The sequence below is a fragment of the Pseudochaenichthys georgianus genome, chromosome 8, assembly GCF_902827115.2.
Source record: "Pseudochaenichthys georgianus chromosome 8, fPseGeo1.2, whole genome shotgun sequence".
NCBI lineage: Eukaryota > Metazoa > Chordata > Actinopteri > Perciformes > Channichthyidae > Pseudochaenichthys > Pseudochaenichthys georgianus.
This window is the reverse complement of record NC_047510.2, coordinates 20,930,024-20,947,321: the sequence shown is the minus strand read 5'-3', so window position 1 is coordinate 20,947,321 and position 17,298 is coordinate 20,930,024. Positions and strand designations below refer to the sequence as shown.

At 40.0% G+C, this 17,298-nt stretch overlaps 3 protein-coding genes across 5 annotated transcripts; 2 read left to right on the top strand and 1 right to left on the bottom strand.

Annotated features, from left to right (window-relative positions):
• Nucleotides 1-113: 113 nt before the first annotated feature.
• LOC117450744 (5-hydroxytryptamine receptor 3A-like) lies at nucleotides 114-6,948 on the bottom strand. The gene is made up of 10 exons (XM_034088679.2): nucleotides 6,892-6,948; nucleotides 3,099-3,321; nucleotides 2,867-3,006; nucleotides 2,578-2,622; nucleotides 2,393-2,499; nucleotides 2,143-2,312; nucleotides 1,604-1,719; nucleotides 1,290-1,500; nucleotides 1,067-1,198; nucleotides 114-913 (listed from the first exon to the last, which is right to left on the bottom strand). The coding sequence occupies exons 2-10, from the start codon at nucleotides 3,154-3,156 to the stop codon at nucleotides 657-659; spliced, it is 1,236 nt and encodes a 411-aa protein (XP_033944570.1). The 5' UTR covers nucleotides 3,157-3,321; nucleotides 6,892-6,948; the 3' UTR covers nucleotides 114-656.
• Nucleotides 6,035-10,159, top strand: LOC117450745 (inward rectifier potassium channel 16-like). The gene is made up of 2 exons (XM_034088680.2): nucleotides 6,035-6,119; nucleotides 8,767-10,159. The coding sequence occupies exon 2, from the start codon at nucleotides 8,807-8,809 to the stop codon at nucleotides 9,947-9,949; it is 1,143 nt and encodes a 380-aa protein (XP_033944571.1). The 5' UTR covers nucleotides 6,035-6,119; nucleotides 8,767-8,806; the 3' UTR covers nucleotides 9,950-10,159.
• Nucleotides 6,081-16,427, top strand: LOC117450743 (inward rectifier potassium channel 2-like). 3 transcript variants are annotated; one of them, XM_034088678.2, is made up of 2 exons: nucleotides 6,081-6,119; nucleotides 12,961-16,427. In XM_034088678.2, exon 2 carries the CDS (start codon nucleotides 13,212-13,214, stop codon nucleotides 14,532-14,534), a length of 1,323 nt encoding a protein of 440 aa, XP_033944569.1. In that variant the 5' UTR covers nucleotides 6,081-6,119; nucleotides 12,961-13,211; the 3' UTR covers nucleotides 14,535-16,427. The 3 variants fall into 3 exon arrangements, with proteins under 3 accessions (XP_033944569.1, XP_033944568.1, XP_033944567.1); XM_034088677.2 differs by lacking the exon at nucleotides 6,081-6,119 and adding an exon at nucleotides 10,534-10,828 and having other exon boundaries at nucleotides 12,964-16,427; XM_034088676.2 differs by lacking the exon at nucleotides 6,081-6,119 and adding an exon at nucleotides 10,534-10,828.
• Nucleotides 16,428-17,298: the final 871 nt, after the last annotated feature.

Here is a 17,298-nt window from a genome sequence, read left to right as displayed (position 1 = left end):
AAATACATATTATACTAAAAATATCTCTGGATGGAAATGTAATGAACTAATGGCTCACTATTCCTCTCATCAGGCATTCAACAATTCTGTATGTGTAATTCTTAATAACATGAATAGAGGTTAAAATGTCAATAGGTCCAAGTAGGAAAACCTCAGCAGATACAAAGTGCAGTGTCCCCTGCCCACCTGCAGTGACTGCTTTAACCAGTAGGTGGCAACAAAGCACCATTTCCTTTATCTTTTATTTGCATTTAACATATTTGTATAGAAAGGCATTATACTACAACCACTACATTCCAATACAAAATAATGACACACAGACACATCTTAATATCATTGAGTAAAATATCCTGTTTATGAGGGCTGACGGAACATGGTCTTGTCATGTGTGCTGATGTTAGTTTTATCTATAATTCCATACACGATGATTCAAAATGATTGAGGAATGAAGCATTACATTCCTTTATTTGTATGTTTTTCAGAAATATGTTCACACACATCTTTATAATTGAGAGTATACATCTGCAGTATTTGACATATAGTGAGCTAAACAAGTTTTATAAATGTAAGCTGAGATTGGCATCAATCGTTGCCTTTATATCCTGAACTTTGTGCGCTCAGTTAAGCTGTGTGTTATAGTATCAGCATGCATTTTATTAATACCAGAATTCAAAATGGTTAACCACACATCTATACTGTACCATAACAATTATCATGGCAATAAAGTACATGGTTCCGCCTATTGAATAGAACCAGAAAAATGTCTTGTCCAAATGGTTGGCAAACTTCAAATCTCTGTCCTTTTTCAGTGTGTCTGCGTCAACAGCCTCCAGGAAGTTGACCACCCTTTTCAGCATCCCACCATCCTCCTCTGGGCTGCTAATCTGAACCACACTAACGTCAGCTTTGACTTCTGTAGGGAGTGAAGGCACAATGAGAGCAGGGTATAGTGTTTCATCAAATATAAGGACGTTTGTAAACGTCACAATCCCCTACTCAATAACAAAACAGAGAAGTCCTTTAAAGGCCAGGTCATTCTCACCCTCATGCTCTTTTTGTCCTTTACCTGTGTTGTCGGGGACTGTCCCTTTGGAGCCGCAGAAGAATATGAGACTACCGTCTTTGGCCAAGCGTGTCAGCACCAGGGACACCAGCATGCTAAACACCAGGAGCACCAGACAAATGCAGAAGTGGGTTCCTGCAGCAAAGACGATGTTGTTAGTGACTCAAATGATGCTGCTGCTGTGTATCTATTTGGTTTGTGTCTGTCTGCATGTGAGCTGACTGACGGATGATGGGGCTGCAAGAGCTGTCTCCAGGAAGTATATCGTTGAGGATGTTGAGGAACACGGTGAAGCTGAGCACCAGCGTGACCTTGAAACCGTTGCGTTCACCACCTCCCAGCGGCAGAGCGAAGCTGACCATATCAGCCAAGAGGATCAGAATACTGGGCATCAGTAATGTTACAAAGGGGTTGGTAGGTTTGATTCTTAAATTCACCTGAGGAACATGGCAGACAAAATCCCACATTACAATACAGAAAGGCTATTACCACTTTTGCACTAAATGTCTAAATGACCATGCTACACGTTCATGAACTTACCAGGATGTATTGACGGCTATGACTTTTATTCTGAAGTTCCACAGATTCAGTTTTCCAATTTCCCTGGCTACCATCAGCACTATAAACTTTCGTTATTACCAGTTTAGAACCACAACCTGAAAGAAAGAAAAGGGTACTCTATTGATTTCAAGCCTATACCGCTGACAGATTCACGATAGGCCTATGCAGTTTTAAAAAAAGATCAAAATCAGTGCAGTAGAACCAGATATAGTCCTTTTTATTCCATCTCTAATTCTGGCAAAACCTGGCGCCTACATTACCCGCATTTAAAAAAAATCTGAGTAAACTAATGTGGCCTAATTTTACGATGTATAAAAGAACATTATGAAGATGCCTTAATAACTGGAAATTCATCAAGATAAGACCCAAAAAAACAACAGCGCAGTCACTTGAGACAAAAATGTTTATCAAAATCTTCTTCAGAATAATCACAGATATGTTGATTGATGAGTAAAATAGGTGGTTACCATCGAGTTAGTGATACAAAAAAAAGCATAATATTTGTTTTCATAACATACCGGTATCGGACCATGATTGTATGGCGACTGGACAAGAATCATAAGCGAATGGATAGTTGAAGAGGTTGACTTCACAGTTCACCTCTGCGTTTATGACCACAGAGTGCCTCAGTGTGCCATCACTCAGTACCAGCAGATCCTTGGAGTTGTGCTTCATAGTTGATACTATTCTGCACAGGTTAAAGACAATAGATGTGAATATCAAGAGGTCCATTAATTACATGTGTTGGAATTGTGTCATGAACCTTACCCATTTGTTACAAGGATCTCTGGGGTCCAGACTTTTTCAACTGGCAGGACCACGTCTTCATAATCGTAATCTGATGTGTTCCATTTCAACTCAGGATCCAACCATTCCTGTAGTTTCAAATCAAATTGAATGTGGTTAAAACATTTATTTATTTTGTATCCATCTGTAAATATCTGCAAACGTACAATTGTGGCTAGCAGACGATTGACGAGGCGCAGATCCTTTGTGTTCTGTTAAAAAAAAGTCAAAATCATTGGATGCTGATGGAAATTAGACCTGTGTGCTTGTGTCTCAAATTATTGCTGAGATTAATAACAGTTTGTAATGTATGTACTTTGTACCTGATCAAATTACATTTTCAACAAATATTCAGCAGGTACAGCAACATCACACGATACATTTGTATTTCTCTTTATGTTAACAGGTCTAAAAAGAGGAACAAGGTTCAGATAGCGGCACAAAACAGATACTCACAACTGCCAGAGTCTGGTACTCAATGAATGGCACGTTGATCACATGGGTGCAGTTCTCAGTCTGTGGCTGTGATAGAAGGCCTTTTTTGATCAACATTTCAGCCAGACATCGGCGACTTGTGCAGACTGCATCTCCACATCCTAAAGTAGAAAGAAAAACGAAGCATTAAATATACATGAATACTGCCTTTAGTGTACTACCAATATAAACCCTTCATTTAAGTTACACTTACCTACGTATAGTAAACTCAGTAAGAAGAGAGCTTTCCAGTTTCTCACAAATCTTAACATTTCTGAAAATAAGACTTCACATATGACTGATAACTGCAGACTGACTGATGGCTGTTTGCCACCCTGACATGACACTTAAATAGGCTGGACTGTGATGTTTTACAAGATATTGGCACCACCGTGTAAGCAGGACAATATGGTCGTGCCGCGCATCCCGCAGTGATCCTGTGTAAATAGACAGAACACAAATGCAATTACACTGTTTACCTGCCAGCAGACACAAGTCAAGCTCCAGCTGCTTTTTGTCATTACATCGTGCCATCCTGTATTTCAATGGGACTGTATGTTTAACGTGGGAGTCCACCACAAAGACAGGTTTCAGTGTATTCCAGGATGATCATTATACAGAATGGCTTTTGTTTTGACAGCTGCTGATGAATCCCTTACTTTTGACAATACGACACACATAATCACTAGGATGAGGTTAATTAGAATCTTTATTACAAAAAACTGCACTGCCATAACATTTATATATGTCTTACATGATGAGGTTGTCATCTGCAATAATATACAATTTAACATATTTATAAAATAGTGTTATTCTTAAAATGAAAAAGTTACAATTGCATAGTCGTTGGAGGATAATATTTCGTTATTAATCTAATTTTATTACAACATTAAATAATTATGATGATTTAAAGTGGTAAAATAAGGGTCAGTACACAGTGTCTCTTAAAACTATTAAATGTAAAATGTATCTCAGATTTGTAGGCATGCTCTTTTAATTAAAAAAAGCCCAAAAAGGTTTATCACATGACTGTATTACTGTCTTATCTCTTATGTGTTTCTGCTTTATTTCTGTGTATAAATAGTATTTCTCAAAATCGTATTACCAAACGTGACTTTTGTACATTTTAATGGCCATGTGTATAAAAACAGAGTAGGGCATACATATATTAAACCTTTCATACAAGTTTTATGAATGTGATTTTATTTAAATGATCGGACCACTTGACCAACAGGTGCTTTATCTTGAATATTTTACATTTGTGTCATATCAGATTGATCTGATCAATATCAGTCAACGCTGAGGTTATCACCGCCTGCTCTCGAATACGTGCCTCCCAGGGTGTTGGACTTGCATTGTTCTTATTATCTCTTATTCAGGTTTTACTGAGAAAAGACAGCAGCCTCTCGTCTCTCTTTGTCTGGCACCCAGGTTCAAAACACATTCTTTGAATTCTTGACCCCTATCTTTAAATCAGTGTTCTTTCACCACACAAAGCCCTCTGCCATAAAACTAAGCTCACTCTGTCCCCGCCAACACGTTGTTGCTTTTTAATTATGGTACTTTATTCATTGAAATGATGGCTGTTTTTATTTAAATCTTTTGACATGTCGTAGCGTGTATTGTTTATAATACGACTAATTTAGTGATTTATCTTATATCCAATAAGTTCATATATACCTCATGAGTCAATTTTGACTCATGAGGTATATATATCATGTAAAACACATATGTTGTGTCTTTAAATTGTGTCAGTTTATTTGGTACACCTCTGCAATTGTGAGTTAACACACCTGTCAAATAGGTCAATCCGGGGTCAGCAACCTAATGCATTTAGACATGTGGACATGGTGATCTGCTGAAGTTTAAACCAATCATCAGAATGGAGGACAAACTTGTTTAGGTTTCCTGAATGTAGCATAGTTGGTAGTGCCAGACAGGCTGGTTTGAAGTTTTTAACAGTTTTATTTGTCATGCATACAGTCTCTAGAATTAGCAGAGAATGGCCTTATAAAAGAAAATATATAGTGAGATCATATTGGCTGGTATGAGATTTGCTTTAAAGGGCCCTCTTGCCCAAATAAAGTGCCCTGATACAACCAATGAAGAGGTTACAAATACCTAATAGAATGTCTGCACACACACACACACACACACACACACACACACACACACCGCACGCACGCACGCACGCACGCACGCACGCACGCACACACACACACACACACACACACACACACACACACACACACACACACACACACACACACACACACACACACACACACACACACACACACACACACACACACACACACACGCGCACTGTTATTTTTGCATTGTCAGTTGTCCCATATGTAATCATGGTCGTGACCCACTTAATTAAATACAAAATTAAACAAACTGAAATGTTGGATAATGTTGTAATTTCTCGTAAGAAGTCACATGTTGTGGACAGTTAAATCAATTGGACATCAATATACTGTACTGTTTCACAGTTTATGGTTTTGTTATGTACTGCGCTAAAGGAAGTGAAATTCTCTTAGTGTGAACTGCTCTTTCCAGGTTATCTCTCAGAGGAATGTCTCTTATCTCTGTCTTCACACATCATCTTAAACATCCAATATGTAATGAATCAGGTAGGTTTCAAAGGACAGCCTAGTTTTGTTTTTAAAAGTAACACATGACCCCTATGTTCTATTTTTAAAACCACAACACGGTTGTTTGGGTGTTGTAGACCTCTGTCCATCGTCAGATTATGACTGCAATAAATGTGGTGAAGGTTAGTGTTTCCTGGCGGCTCAGGTGTGATCTCTCTTGTCTTATCAGAAATGCATCTCCAGCTGATGAAGCAAAGGTTAACTTTCCGTCTAATGAATCATAGAAATCACTCAAATATTACAAATCATCAACATGTGCCTTCAATATTTTGTAAAGACTTATAACGCAATACCAATTTCAACATCTAAAGGTCGTTAAAGGGCATTTATGTTTTTTTCCTGAGGAACCTCTAAAATATTCCATCGACCATAAATTCTTTCAGATTGTCCAATAAGGTTTCAGAGGGAAGGGATTGCTGTGATATCAGAACTAAATGGGACTTTGCCACAGAGCCAGCCCACAAGCATTGGTAACAGACTGACCCTGCAGGTTAATTTCACTGTGGCAACACATCGCTTATACCTCGACTGATGGGCTTTTGTGGCACCGGACAACTCTGATTTCTACTTTGCAAGTAAGATGACTTTTACAATTTATCTTGTGTGCTTTTACAAAAACTATCTATAAAGAATTATGACATGAATGCAATTTACTAGTGTCTATGCTGAGGAAAAAGTGCTTTTTGTTTCTTAAAGCACTTTCAGAATTCTTGTTGTAAGAATACTCAAATATTTGTAAAATGGTTTAAATTGTCACAAATGCAGCTGCATAGGTGCACAAATTCCACAGACTAATACTCCATAATATTAGCAACAGCCAAGCGAGATAGAAGGGAAATAATTAACTACAAGCTGTAAAAGTTAAACATTATAACTCATTTAAAACAAATATAACAGCAATTATTAAGTACTGCCAAGCATGAACTGAAGAGACGTATTGGAATTTAAAAGGACATCGGAGAATTGATTTTCGTTTTTAAATATTTTATATTTTGATTGGAAGTTGTTTGAGGATTAACCCTCATAACACAAACTATTTCCAGGCAATACGGTGAGAGTTATACAAGAAAACATGAGGTGTTCTTTCGGAACTCAGACATTTCATTCAGGTTTGAGATTCAAGCTTAGGTACAGATTGCTCTTATATACTGTAGGCTACCAAAGACTGTAGTGGCAAAGTCTCTCAGTGTAATCACAAAAGGGTTTGAAAGGTGAAAGAAAATGGTTAAATTGATCTAAAAAAGGCAGTGAAATATGTAAAAAGAGGTTAAGAAATTGAGAATAACAAAAGCACACAGCAAGGCTACCGGAAATGTTCAGAAATATATATATTTGGAACCACCATACCTTAATAACATAGGCTTGCCTTATAACCTACACTTGTCCTTCTCCATGGACTGCTTGGCTGCTGTGTAGAAATCAACAGTCTGTAACTGTGACACTGCTGCTTATTCACCCGTGGTAACCATATACCATCACCACCTGCTACAAAAGCATTGTGACACAACAATGTATGACAATGTTAAATATATCTGTAGTCAAATTATAGTGATATGCTTTATTGAAACACTCAAGTGTTGTCACTATGTTTGTTTTCTTCTTCAATTATTTCTTAAGAGAGTGGAAAACAGCTAAATCTTATTTAGATTAACATTTTCCTGACCGAAGGTTAGGATGTGTTGTATGTGTTGTAAGCCATTTATCATAAACTGAGATAAAGACCAGCTACATGTTCTCAACTGAGTTCACTAAGCAGTAAACTTTCTAGATGAAAGTTGAACTGACTTCTTGGACGGAACAATATCTCTTTAAAACACATTGATCTGTGAGTGGGTTAACAAGCTGAAACTTGATAGCGTGCCTTTCATCAGTGACAACTCAAGCAAATGTCCGATTACATGTCTTGAAGTAGAGTATACGGTATAAGAAAGTGATAACAATGTACTGACAATACAACATAATGTGTGTTTTATGTTCTATCGAGTAAAATAGGGGTGTGGTTAAAGTCTGACATCTGAGGAAGCATTTGGAGGTGATAGCTATTAGAGGTGGTTGGAGGATAATAATTGACCCCTCTTAGGACATACATTGTCACAGTCTGCTTTCTCACTCACCTATTTTCTGCATTAACCTTCCTTAGTCACCTGGTAGGAACACCCTGTCTCTCTCTCACTCTATTACACCCATCAGCTCCATTAGTATTTAGGCCCACTTCACTTTCACCTCAGTGCCAGATCGTACTTTGCAGCATGCTAGTCTTTCCCGCATTACCCTTCAGATTGCTCTCCCGGTTTCGACCCTGCCTGTCCCTGACCAGCATGCCTCGCCTGCTTCCTGACCCGTTCTGTACCTGCGACTCCCGTCCTGCTTTCTCCTGGAACCCTCGCCTGTCCCCGACCAGCCCTTTGCCTACTATCTGCCGTTTTGTCTCCTACCAGCCTATTGCCTTTAATAAAGCCGGTTACAGACTATCCCTGGTTTCCCGTGTGTTGCATTTTGGTTCTCAGCTCGTTTGTGACATACATAGAGGTCACATTTTGCTTACTTAACCAAGACACACTTTCTTGGAATTAGATTACTTGAGCACTTCATGACAATTGTGCATGCATGTTTGGCAAAAAAACATAACACGTTTTTTTTACTCACACAAAGTCCCATTACTTTTTAGATTATTGTAAAATTAGTCAGTTTAAGACTTTATTTAAAAGGTTGCACCCGTCTCCTTTGCCAATATGTTTTGGGTCACAAACAAAGAGATAAGCGAAACCCATTAAAAGAGGTAACTCTCTGTGGTAAATAGATTTCCCCAGCCCAAAAGCCAGTACATATTGTCGGATGGTCATGACCAAATCTATATATGTAAAAAGAGTGTCTAAAAGAAAACTAAATTATTGTTCTTTTGTATGTTTAAGTCAACAAAAAACCACAAAACAATATACATAGTGTATAGAAATCAAAAACAACATGGAACATGTGGTAATAATCAACCAGTAATGAAATGTTGATCTTGAAGTACATTTTTCACACCCTGAGCTGGGCACTGCTCAAGTCGCTTGCTTCTGACAGCCCGAGGCACGGAGTGACCTCGGTTGCTCACTCAATCATGAAGGATTCAGCTGAACAAACAAATCTGAGAAAATGTACCATTTAAGTCACATGTAATGGGTACAATGCATTCACTCCAGCTCCTTTGTCATCCTAACATGCATTTTCTCATTTCAGTTTTCTTCATACAGGAGTCTGAGAGGCAGTGTTATTCAAAATGAGCACAGAGAGGAGTGAGCAAGTAATCATTGATACCAACTTCACCACAATCCACACACTGGGCAGGAAAAATGAGGGCAGGCGGCTGCGCTACATGCAGAAAGATGGCAGGTTCCCAGTGGTTTTCCAGAAGGCCCCTGGATACTGGACCCCATACCTCATGGACATCTTCACCACCCTTGTGGAGATCCGCTGGAGGGTGACGCTCCTGGGTTTCTCTCTGTCTTACATTTTATCTTGGCTTTTTTTTGGTCTCTGTTATTGGCTCATTGCGAAAGTACACGGTGACATTGACGATGTATCCAACAGTCCCTGCGTGGAAAACGTGCGTGGCTTCACTGGAGCCTTTATGTTCTCAATGGAGACCCAGGCGACGATTGGCTACGGCTTTAGGGGGATGACTGAGAACTGTATGGTGGCCATTATTTTGGTGACGGTTCAAGATGTATTCAGCTGCCTCCTGGACACCATCGTCATTGGTATTGTTGTTGCTAAAATGGCCTCCGCTCGTAAGAGAGCTCAGACGGTTGGTTTCAGCAGCTGTGCGGTGGTCAACCTGCGGGACGGGGTTCTGTGTCTGTCATGGCGACTTGGGGACTTCAGGGGAAATCACATCCTGGGGGGTGTCGCCAAGGCCATGTTAGTCCGCTATATGATACAGCCAGGGGGGTCTGTTGTGATGTCATACCAGGACGTGCACATCCAGGATCGAGACATTGTCCTCGCCACTCCAGCCACCATTGTCCACAAGCTGGAGCCTGGCAGTCCCCTCTACAGCATGGGCCCTGACGACCTGCTGGGGGAAGACTTTGAGCTGGTGGTGTCTTTCACCTACAACGGTGACTCTACGGGGATACTCCACCAGTCTCGAACCTCCTACACACCAGCAGACATCCGCTGGGGCCAGCGCTTCCAGGACATGCTGAAACTGGGCAAGAAGAACTACAAGGTAGACTACGCTCTGTTCAATGTGACCACGTGGGTTCCTGTGCCACTGCTCAGTGCAGAGGAGTTGGACAGGAGGGGATGTCCTGTAGAGGGCAGTCTGTCCCGCGGTCCTCTCGTTGCATTGGGCAAGAGGAACACTTGCAGAAGGAATCCTCACAACACTGGAGAGGTGATGCAGCAAACCAGTTTGTGATTAAAAATAGGATGATTGGTGATGGACAGTGTGATAAGGTGTGCTCTTGTAAATATATTTATATGTGCATTCATAGACATTGGTTATAATAATCTGTTTTGAATGGTTGAGATGAATACAATTCAATACCACAAATGTAATTTGTTGACATTCATAAAACAATTTCTGGTTGAGTAAATACGTTCTCAATGCCTGACTTTCCAACAACACAAAAAATACAAAATTAACGTATGACACCATAGTATAATGTTGTCCTATTTGCAGATATACATCGCCACCTTGTGTTCACCAAGTGCACTCAAAAGCACTCCAGCAGTAATGCTTATTTTGGAAAGTCACAGATTTCACATATAGGATTTACTCCACAATGACCAACATATTTTCCTATTCTCAGACAGTAGGCCTATAGACAAAAACGAATTCTCAAGTTAATACTTTGAATACTTTCACAAATGTGTATACAGTGTTTTTTAGCGGCTCTGGAGATGCCCTGTTCTCAATCTGACGTTTGTTTCCTGTTAAATCAACGTCATGGTTTTAGAGAAAAGTGGGTTTGACTCTCCCTGTCATACACTCAGACCGATCATGTAAACCCACAATGTGGGCTCAGACCCTCGAACAGGCGCTGCACATTTTAATTGGTCGCTACAGTAGGGGCGGGGATAGGCACACGTGTTTTTAAAGTATGTCTATGCAACGAGAAACATCTACTTCAGTATTGCTGGAGAGGGTTATGGCAGAATTTGCATCACCAGACGGGAAGCTATGTGAACCTAATAAAAGAACAGCAAGAATAAAAGGGACGCAGTGTGCATGTGTGGAGCATATGGGAATCATAACAACAAGGACGCGGACAATTTGCAACGCAATGACCAACAGGTAGGTGTAATAGGCAGGGAATATTTATAATTAACTCATAAAGTGATGTTGTCTGAAAAATAAATCTGCTCTCTGCATAATTTATGTGAAGTTACTTCAAAAGTGAAAGTAAATTGATGTCCTGTAATAAGATTAATTTAAATTACGGGGAAATACAGTTATTTATTATTAACAATATCTGCATGTATTATCATTATTATTATTATTATGGTTATTACATATTTGTTTGGCTTCTTCTGCTATTGGAGATTGCAGGATGTAGATGACGTGATCTGTATCGCTGACTTCATTTGATTTAACTAAAGTAATACTATGCTGATCTTGTTGTTGTGTACAACAAATCTAAATAGTACTTTAAAGTAGATATGTAAAATGGCGGCAAACAATGAAATAGTATTCTCTCTTAAAAGTATTAGTGTTGTAAAGGTTTAAAACATAAAATGCTGTCTGTTGAAAGATTGGTCATAGTTATTGATTGGTGTAATAAAAAATGGACCAGCTTTATGTAACCAGTTTCCATCTGCCTCAGCTGTTGGCTCTAATTGAGAACACACGCAAAACAAACAATCACAGGTTTAGCCTCCTCTGGCCTTGAACTATCATAAGGTACCAACCTGCAGTAACAAGGGATGTTATATAGTGAGCACATATGACCAAAAATCCATTTGCATTGAGAGGAGAAGAGAGTGACCTAAGTGCGTGTAGTGTGAGTTCAGTGTCAGTGCATCAACACCACGAAAAGTAGAGATTGATTTGCAATGGGGGTCAGCTGTGTTTGAAATGTGTCCACTGTTTAATCCAGGCTGCTTAAAATATGAATCACACACTTTTGAAGGATCTTTAGCATTGTAGCCTAAACTGTGTGCATCAGACTTTCGTTAAGTCTGCCTTGTTCCAGTAATATAATACAAAATACTGAAACAAAACAAAAAGGTCACTAAATAGAAAGTATGCTCATTATTGAAACTGGATATCGTCCTTCTAATAAGGACATCATTTATATCATTACTGGGGAAAGCATTTCATAATAAATCATTAAAAACATGCAGAAATAAGATATGGTACATGTTCTATCATACAATTACTATGAATGGTGCCTCATATTCCCAATAGTGTCCGTGACAGGTTGCTATTTGTAGTCGACCCAGCAGTGACATCATTACTTGAGAAAAACAAAGATGATGCTGGGGGATTTAGCACCAACCCTGCAAATCGTATCCTACATGACTTCTGATCACTTTCAGAGTCGTTCACTAAATGAAATGATTGAAAAGAAAAAATAAACAAACTGTTTCCTGTGTTGACACCTGAACTCTATACTATCAAATTAAATCAGGGATAATTTATTAAGAATATCTACTGAAAAGTTCCTGTAGACTAAATGGATCTTTTCACTTTGACACAACAGTGACTCTTCGATGAGACAGTGTCAAAGTGGAGTTATTTTGGCACGAGCAGAGCATGTCTGGCTGACCATGGCCCTTTGTAGCCTGTGGTGGTGCATTTTAATGGACCTCTCACAACACACAAACAAGTCAATAGCTTTTTTAATTTAGTTGTCCTTGTGGCTCTATTACATATAATGCAAGGTTATTGTCGCTTTCGGAGAAATAGACCCATCCTCTCTGAAATGCAGCAAGGATCATTCAATCTCCTCCATGATTTAGTGGTGCAAACTGTAGTTGTGAATACACAGTGGCAATGTGTGTTCTTCTCGTGTTGCTTTCTCACTTCTTTGGTACAGAGTTTTGAGACACATCTGCAAAGAGCTACAACATGTCTTTATTTCAGTGGCTCAATAGATTAACATGAACTTCGTCTGTAATTTGATTCGGCTCCCCATGGTCTGCGCTGCCTACTTAATACTGACGGTTAGCAAGGAACACATCCTATCCTTCTTTGGCAGCTATCAAAGTGCTTGAATAATATAGTTAATCTACTTGTAATGCACTACGCATGTCCTGTGCTTTCTGACTGCACCACACACAATTGTTTATCGTCAGTGTAGGTAAGAATAGCACAGATAACTATGAGTGTGCACTACATTATTTAGACGGCAGGTAACCACACACCCACATACACTGATCTTTGCTCTGGTTCCTGCTGATTACTTTCTCTCTTGTTAATTTCAGCAGCCCACTTCACTGATGAGGTCCAAAGCAGCCATCAGATAGGAGTGACCTGCCCTCACCAAAGGTGCACAACCCGCCCGCAGCAGCACGGACCCGCCCTCCATTGGTCCTCTCAGGGTCTAGTCCTGTTGTCCACTTTTTCTTCTTGAGTTTGTCCCCAGGATCATTCAAAACTGTTTCTCCAACGCTTCTACCAAAAACTTAGACTGTTTTCCAAAGCAGATTCGGCCCAGCCCTCCCAGGCGGAAGTCATGGGGAGTGTGCGAAGCCACCGTTACAGCATCGTCTCCTCTGAGGAAGACGGCATGAAGTTGGCCACTATTGCCGTACCAAATGGTTATGGAAACGGAAATGTCAAAAAAGTGCACACAGCGAACCACCAACAGAGCCGCTTTGTCAGGAAGGATGGCCACTGCAATGTGCAGTTTATCAATATGAGTGAGAAAGGCCAGCGGTACCTGGCAGATATCTTCACTACCTGCGTGGACGTCCGCTGGCGCTGGATGGTGCTCATATTCTGCCTTTCTTTCCTGCTGTCGTGGTTGTTCTTTGGCTTTATCTTCTGGTTAGTGGCCCTCTGTTACGGGGATTTAAACAATTCGACTCAGATGTGTGTTTCCAATGTGGACAGCTTTACCGCTGCCTTCTTGTTCTCAGTGGAGACCCAAACCACTATTGGCTATGGATATCGCTATGTGACGGAGGAGTGCCCCATTGCGGTCTTTATGGTCGTCTTCCAAAGCATTGTGGGATGCATCATCGACGCTTTCATCATCGGTGCTGTCATGGCCAAGATGGCCAAACCCAAAAAGAGGAATGAAACCCTGGTGTTCAGCCATTATGCTACAGTGGCCATGAGGGATGGTAAACCTTGCTTGATGTGGCGCGTGGCGAACCTTAGGAAGAGTCACCTGGTGGAGGCGCATGTCAGGGCCCAGCTGCTCAAGTCCCGCACCACCGCAGAGGGAGAGTTCATCCCTCTGGATCAGGTAGACATTGACATAGGCTTCGATAGTGGCATTGACAGAATATTCCTGGTATCTCCAATCACCATTGTTCATGAGATTGATGAGGACAGCCCATTCTATGATATGAGCAAACAGGAGTTGGAGACGTCAGAGTTTGAGATTGTGGTGATTCTGGAGGGCATGGTTGAGGCTACAGCCATGACCACTCAGTGTCGGAGCTCTTACTTGGCCAGCGAGATCCTCTGGGGCTATCGCTTTGAGCCAGTGCTCTTCGAAGAAAAGAACTACTACAAAGTGGACTACTCTCGATTTGAAAACACGTATGAGGTGCCCAGCACACCCCACTGTAGTGCAAGAGAACTAGCGGAGAGGAAATCCAGCGCCTCCAACTCGACGAGGAACTCCTTTTGCTACGAGAACGAGGTGGCTCTCGAAAAAGTTGAGATGGAGGAGGAGTTCGAGGAGGAGGATGAAATCAGGGAGATAAAGGCTGTTGAGGTATTTGCACTTGATGACACAAATACAGATGTGGTGTCAGACTCTGAGTGCAATCTGGACTCTTTGCCCTTAGAATCAAGGCCTTTGACAGCAGAATCTGAAATATGACTGCAGGGATAAAGAACGGTTAAAAACTACCACATGGTATTTTAAAACGTTTACATTTTACCCTGTTGGCTGTTGTTTGTTATGCATGACGGTTTGTTAAAAAAGAATTGGGTAAACAAGTTCTCCATGCAAAAGCTCACGGACGCAACACCATGGGAATCCAGAGATGGTATATTGTTTATGATGAAACTGGTGATAAATGACCTGCTTGGATGGATCTAAAGGGATGAAATGGGTTAGATGCCTTCAGTGACACACTGTGCAGTGTGCCCTTCTTAAAGAGGTTTAGTAAAGTAGCCAGTTACTCATATACAATTACCACAATTTAATGGAAAATACAGTTCATAATTCTAAAGGGCATATTTGTCCTGGGTATAATAGATATTATTAGTAGCCTAAACGTCACACAAGGTTGTGACTTCATAAACAAAAATATAGATCAAAATTAACATTTGAACCTGAAACGTTGACACTTGAATGACAACCTTCCTCCATATTTGATTTTGTAATTTCACTTAAATAATCTTGTTTCAATGGCTACTACAAATATGTTGACCCATTAAACCACCGCTGTTTGTTAATGAGCTGGTCTCTTAGCAAAGTATAATAACAGTTCTCTTCCATGTGGTCTTGCATGGCGTTACTCTCATTGCGTGACGCAGGAAAGAGATGTGAAAAACAAATAGCTCACACATGGCAAGTCTCCAAAGTTCATTAATTTATTTCACCTAAGGAGCCCTGTATTGTGCAAGCTATTTATTCGTTTTTCATTGTGTCCTCACCCTCAACTCATCACCTACCCTGTTAAGTTTCGATGTGCAAGTACACTCTTATTTGCAGGAAAGAGCAAACTCTTCTCCTCAGCCCATCACATTGTCTAAGTATAGCATCTCTTGCAACGTGTGCCTTAACAAAAGTCTCAGTCCTGGGGGAGGCACACACTGCAATAGATGTCACAGGAAGAATAGGCATTAAGAAGAGATTCACTGTGAAATGTAATGCCACTCCTTAAGGTCTTTGCAGGACTTCATGTTCTTATGTGCAATACAGGTCGTGGAAGAGCATTACAGGAAGCTCAATCGTGAGCTGAGGTTATGAATGTTGATGATAAGTGCTGCTAAGTTACATATTGTATGTTTAGATGGAAATCTAGGAGCCAAAATGTATTATTTGTAATTTAAAGTATCGGTTTTGAAGATTGCAGATGCAGCCTCTAATGTTATTGCTAGATGTAGACGAGCATGATTCTGTCAGTGGGTTTTCCAGAGCTTTAGTGCATTTTTATTCCTGACCAGAGAATTCCCCCAACTTCAGCAGAAATTGTTTTAATACCCAAAGCCAAATGTGTTCATACATATATGAGACAACAACCGTAAAATAATCTGTTAGTGGATGCTGACCTAAAAACTGTAGCTTTTGCTCATCTAACAGTGGTTGGTCGTTGACACGTTGCATTAATTGAGATGATGCTGACATAGTCTGCTTTATTTAAAATCAATGTGTTTGGTGTGGAAGTGGTCCAGAATTTGGACACATAGTAGTTTCCCCTCACACCTAACCACCGCAGGTCTTGAGAAGTTATTTGTCTGAATGGACCTTTGCTGATAAATGGTACAGTCAAAAATAATGCAGCACACTTGACTTCCGTCTTACAGGAGATTGAGCTACAATGCTTGAACTCTTATTTTGACACATTCATGCTTGGATTAAATTTCCACCTCTAAGTTAAGGAAATCAATCAATTAAAAATGTTGATCTGATCTCACATTGACACCTCTCCTGTCTTAGGTCTTTATTTTTCTACCAAGGTCCTACTACCTTCCTGCACAAACCAGAGACTATACAGGCTTTTTTTTAAAAATCTTTTGTAAATAAACACTGTATAATTATATTGCAGTTGGTGAAAACAGTTTATGTCCTTTTTTCAATAAAAATGTGAAAAAAAAATCATTAAAAATTGTGAATTAATTGTTAAAAAAGTACGATTAAGTGGATGATACTTTGTGTATGACCTGTACATTTTTTATTAACGATTAGACTCCCTTAAGCAATGCATCTAATTTTAACCCAAAATCGGTGACATCTGGAGGCTGGCTCGACTGTTTTAGATGTGCTCCACTAATTGTTGTTATCTGTCAGAGCTCACCCCATCATTAGCTCTATTTCACCAAACTGAATCACTCCATTTCTGTGAAGGCCCATCGAAAAACCCAAGTATATCAGTCGGCTACGCTGGAAGTATTTTCTTTTTGTAATGGCAATGAAAATGATGCCTCATTCACTCCATTTTTGTAAACTGTAGAAAATAAATGATTTCTAAACTACAGAGACATTTAGAAATAAGCGTGGGTTTATATTGTAGAAATAATATTTTTCAAAGCCACAAATAAACAATAGGAGTCATCATCCTGTCCTGAATATGTATTTGTTAATTCAATGTATTATATTTCTTTCTTAGATTTCCAAAATAGATGACAAAAAGGGGATCTCTCTACCACATGGACACACATATTGCGTAATACACAACAGGACCCAGCCAGCATTGTAAGGTCCATCACTTTTGGAAATCAGCATAAATATGCACAAAATGGGATCAACATAGTTGTATCAGAAGTGATGGTTGGGTTTACTCTATGACACATCTGTCAGCAAATTTAGTTAGTTTCCATCCACGGCTGCATTATGCCAGCATGAGACGTAGTCGAGGGATCTATTGATCAGACACATCCGAAGGGAGGCAGTGAGCCGATTTGATTTGGTTCTA

Excerpts from the sequence above, each read along its gene's own strand:
- LOC117450744 (XM_034088679.2), bottom strand. The coding sequence starts at position 3,156 with ATGTTAAGATTTGTGAGAAACTGGAAAGCTCTCTTCTTACTGAGTTTA. Across the intron at positions 1,501-1,603 it reads ATAGCCGTCAATACATCCTG|GTGAATTTAAGAATCAAACC; the intron begins GTAAGTTCATGA and ends CATGTTCCTCAG. Across the intron at positions 1,199-1,289 it reads CTCTTGCAGCCCCATCATCC|GAACCCACTTCTGCATTTGT; the intron begins GTCAGTCAGCTC and ends TCTTTGCTGCAG.
- LOC117450745 (XM_034088680.2), top strand. The coding sequence starts at position 8,807 with ATGAGCACAGAGAGGAGTGAGCAAGTAATCATTGATACCAACTTCACC.
- LOC117450743 (XM_034088678.2), top strand. The coding sequence starts at position 13,212 with ATGGGGAGTGTGCGAAGCCACCGTTACAGCATCGTCTCCTCTGAGGAA.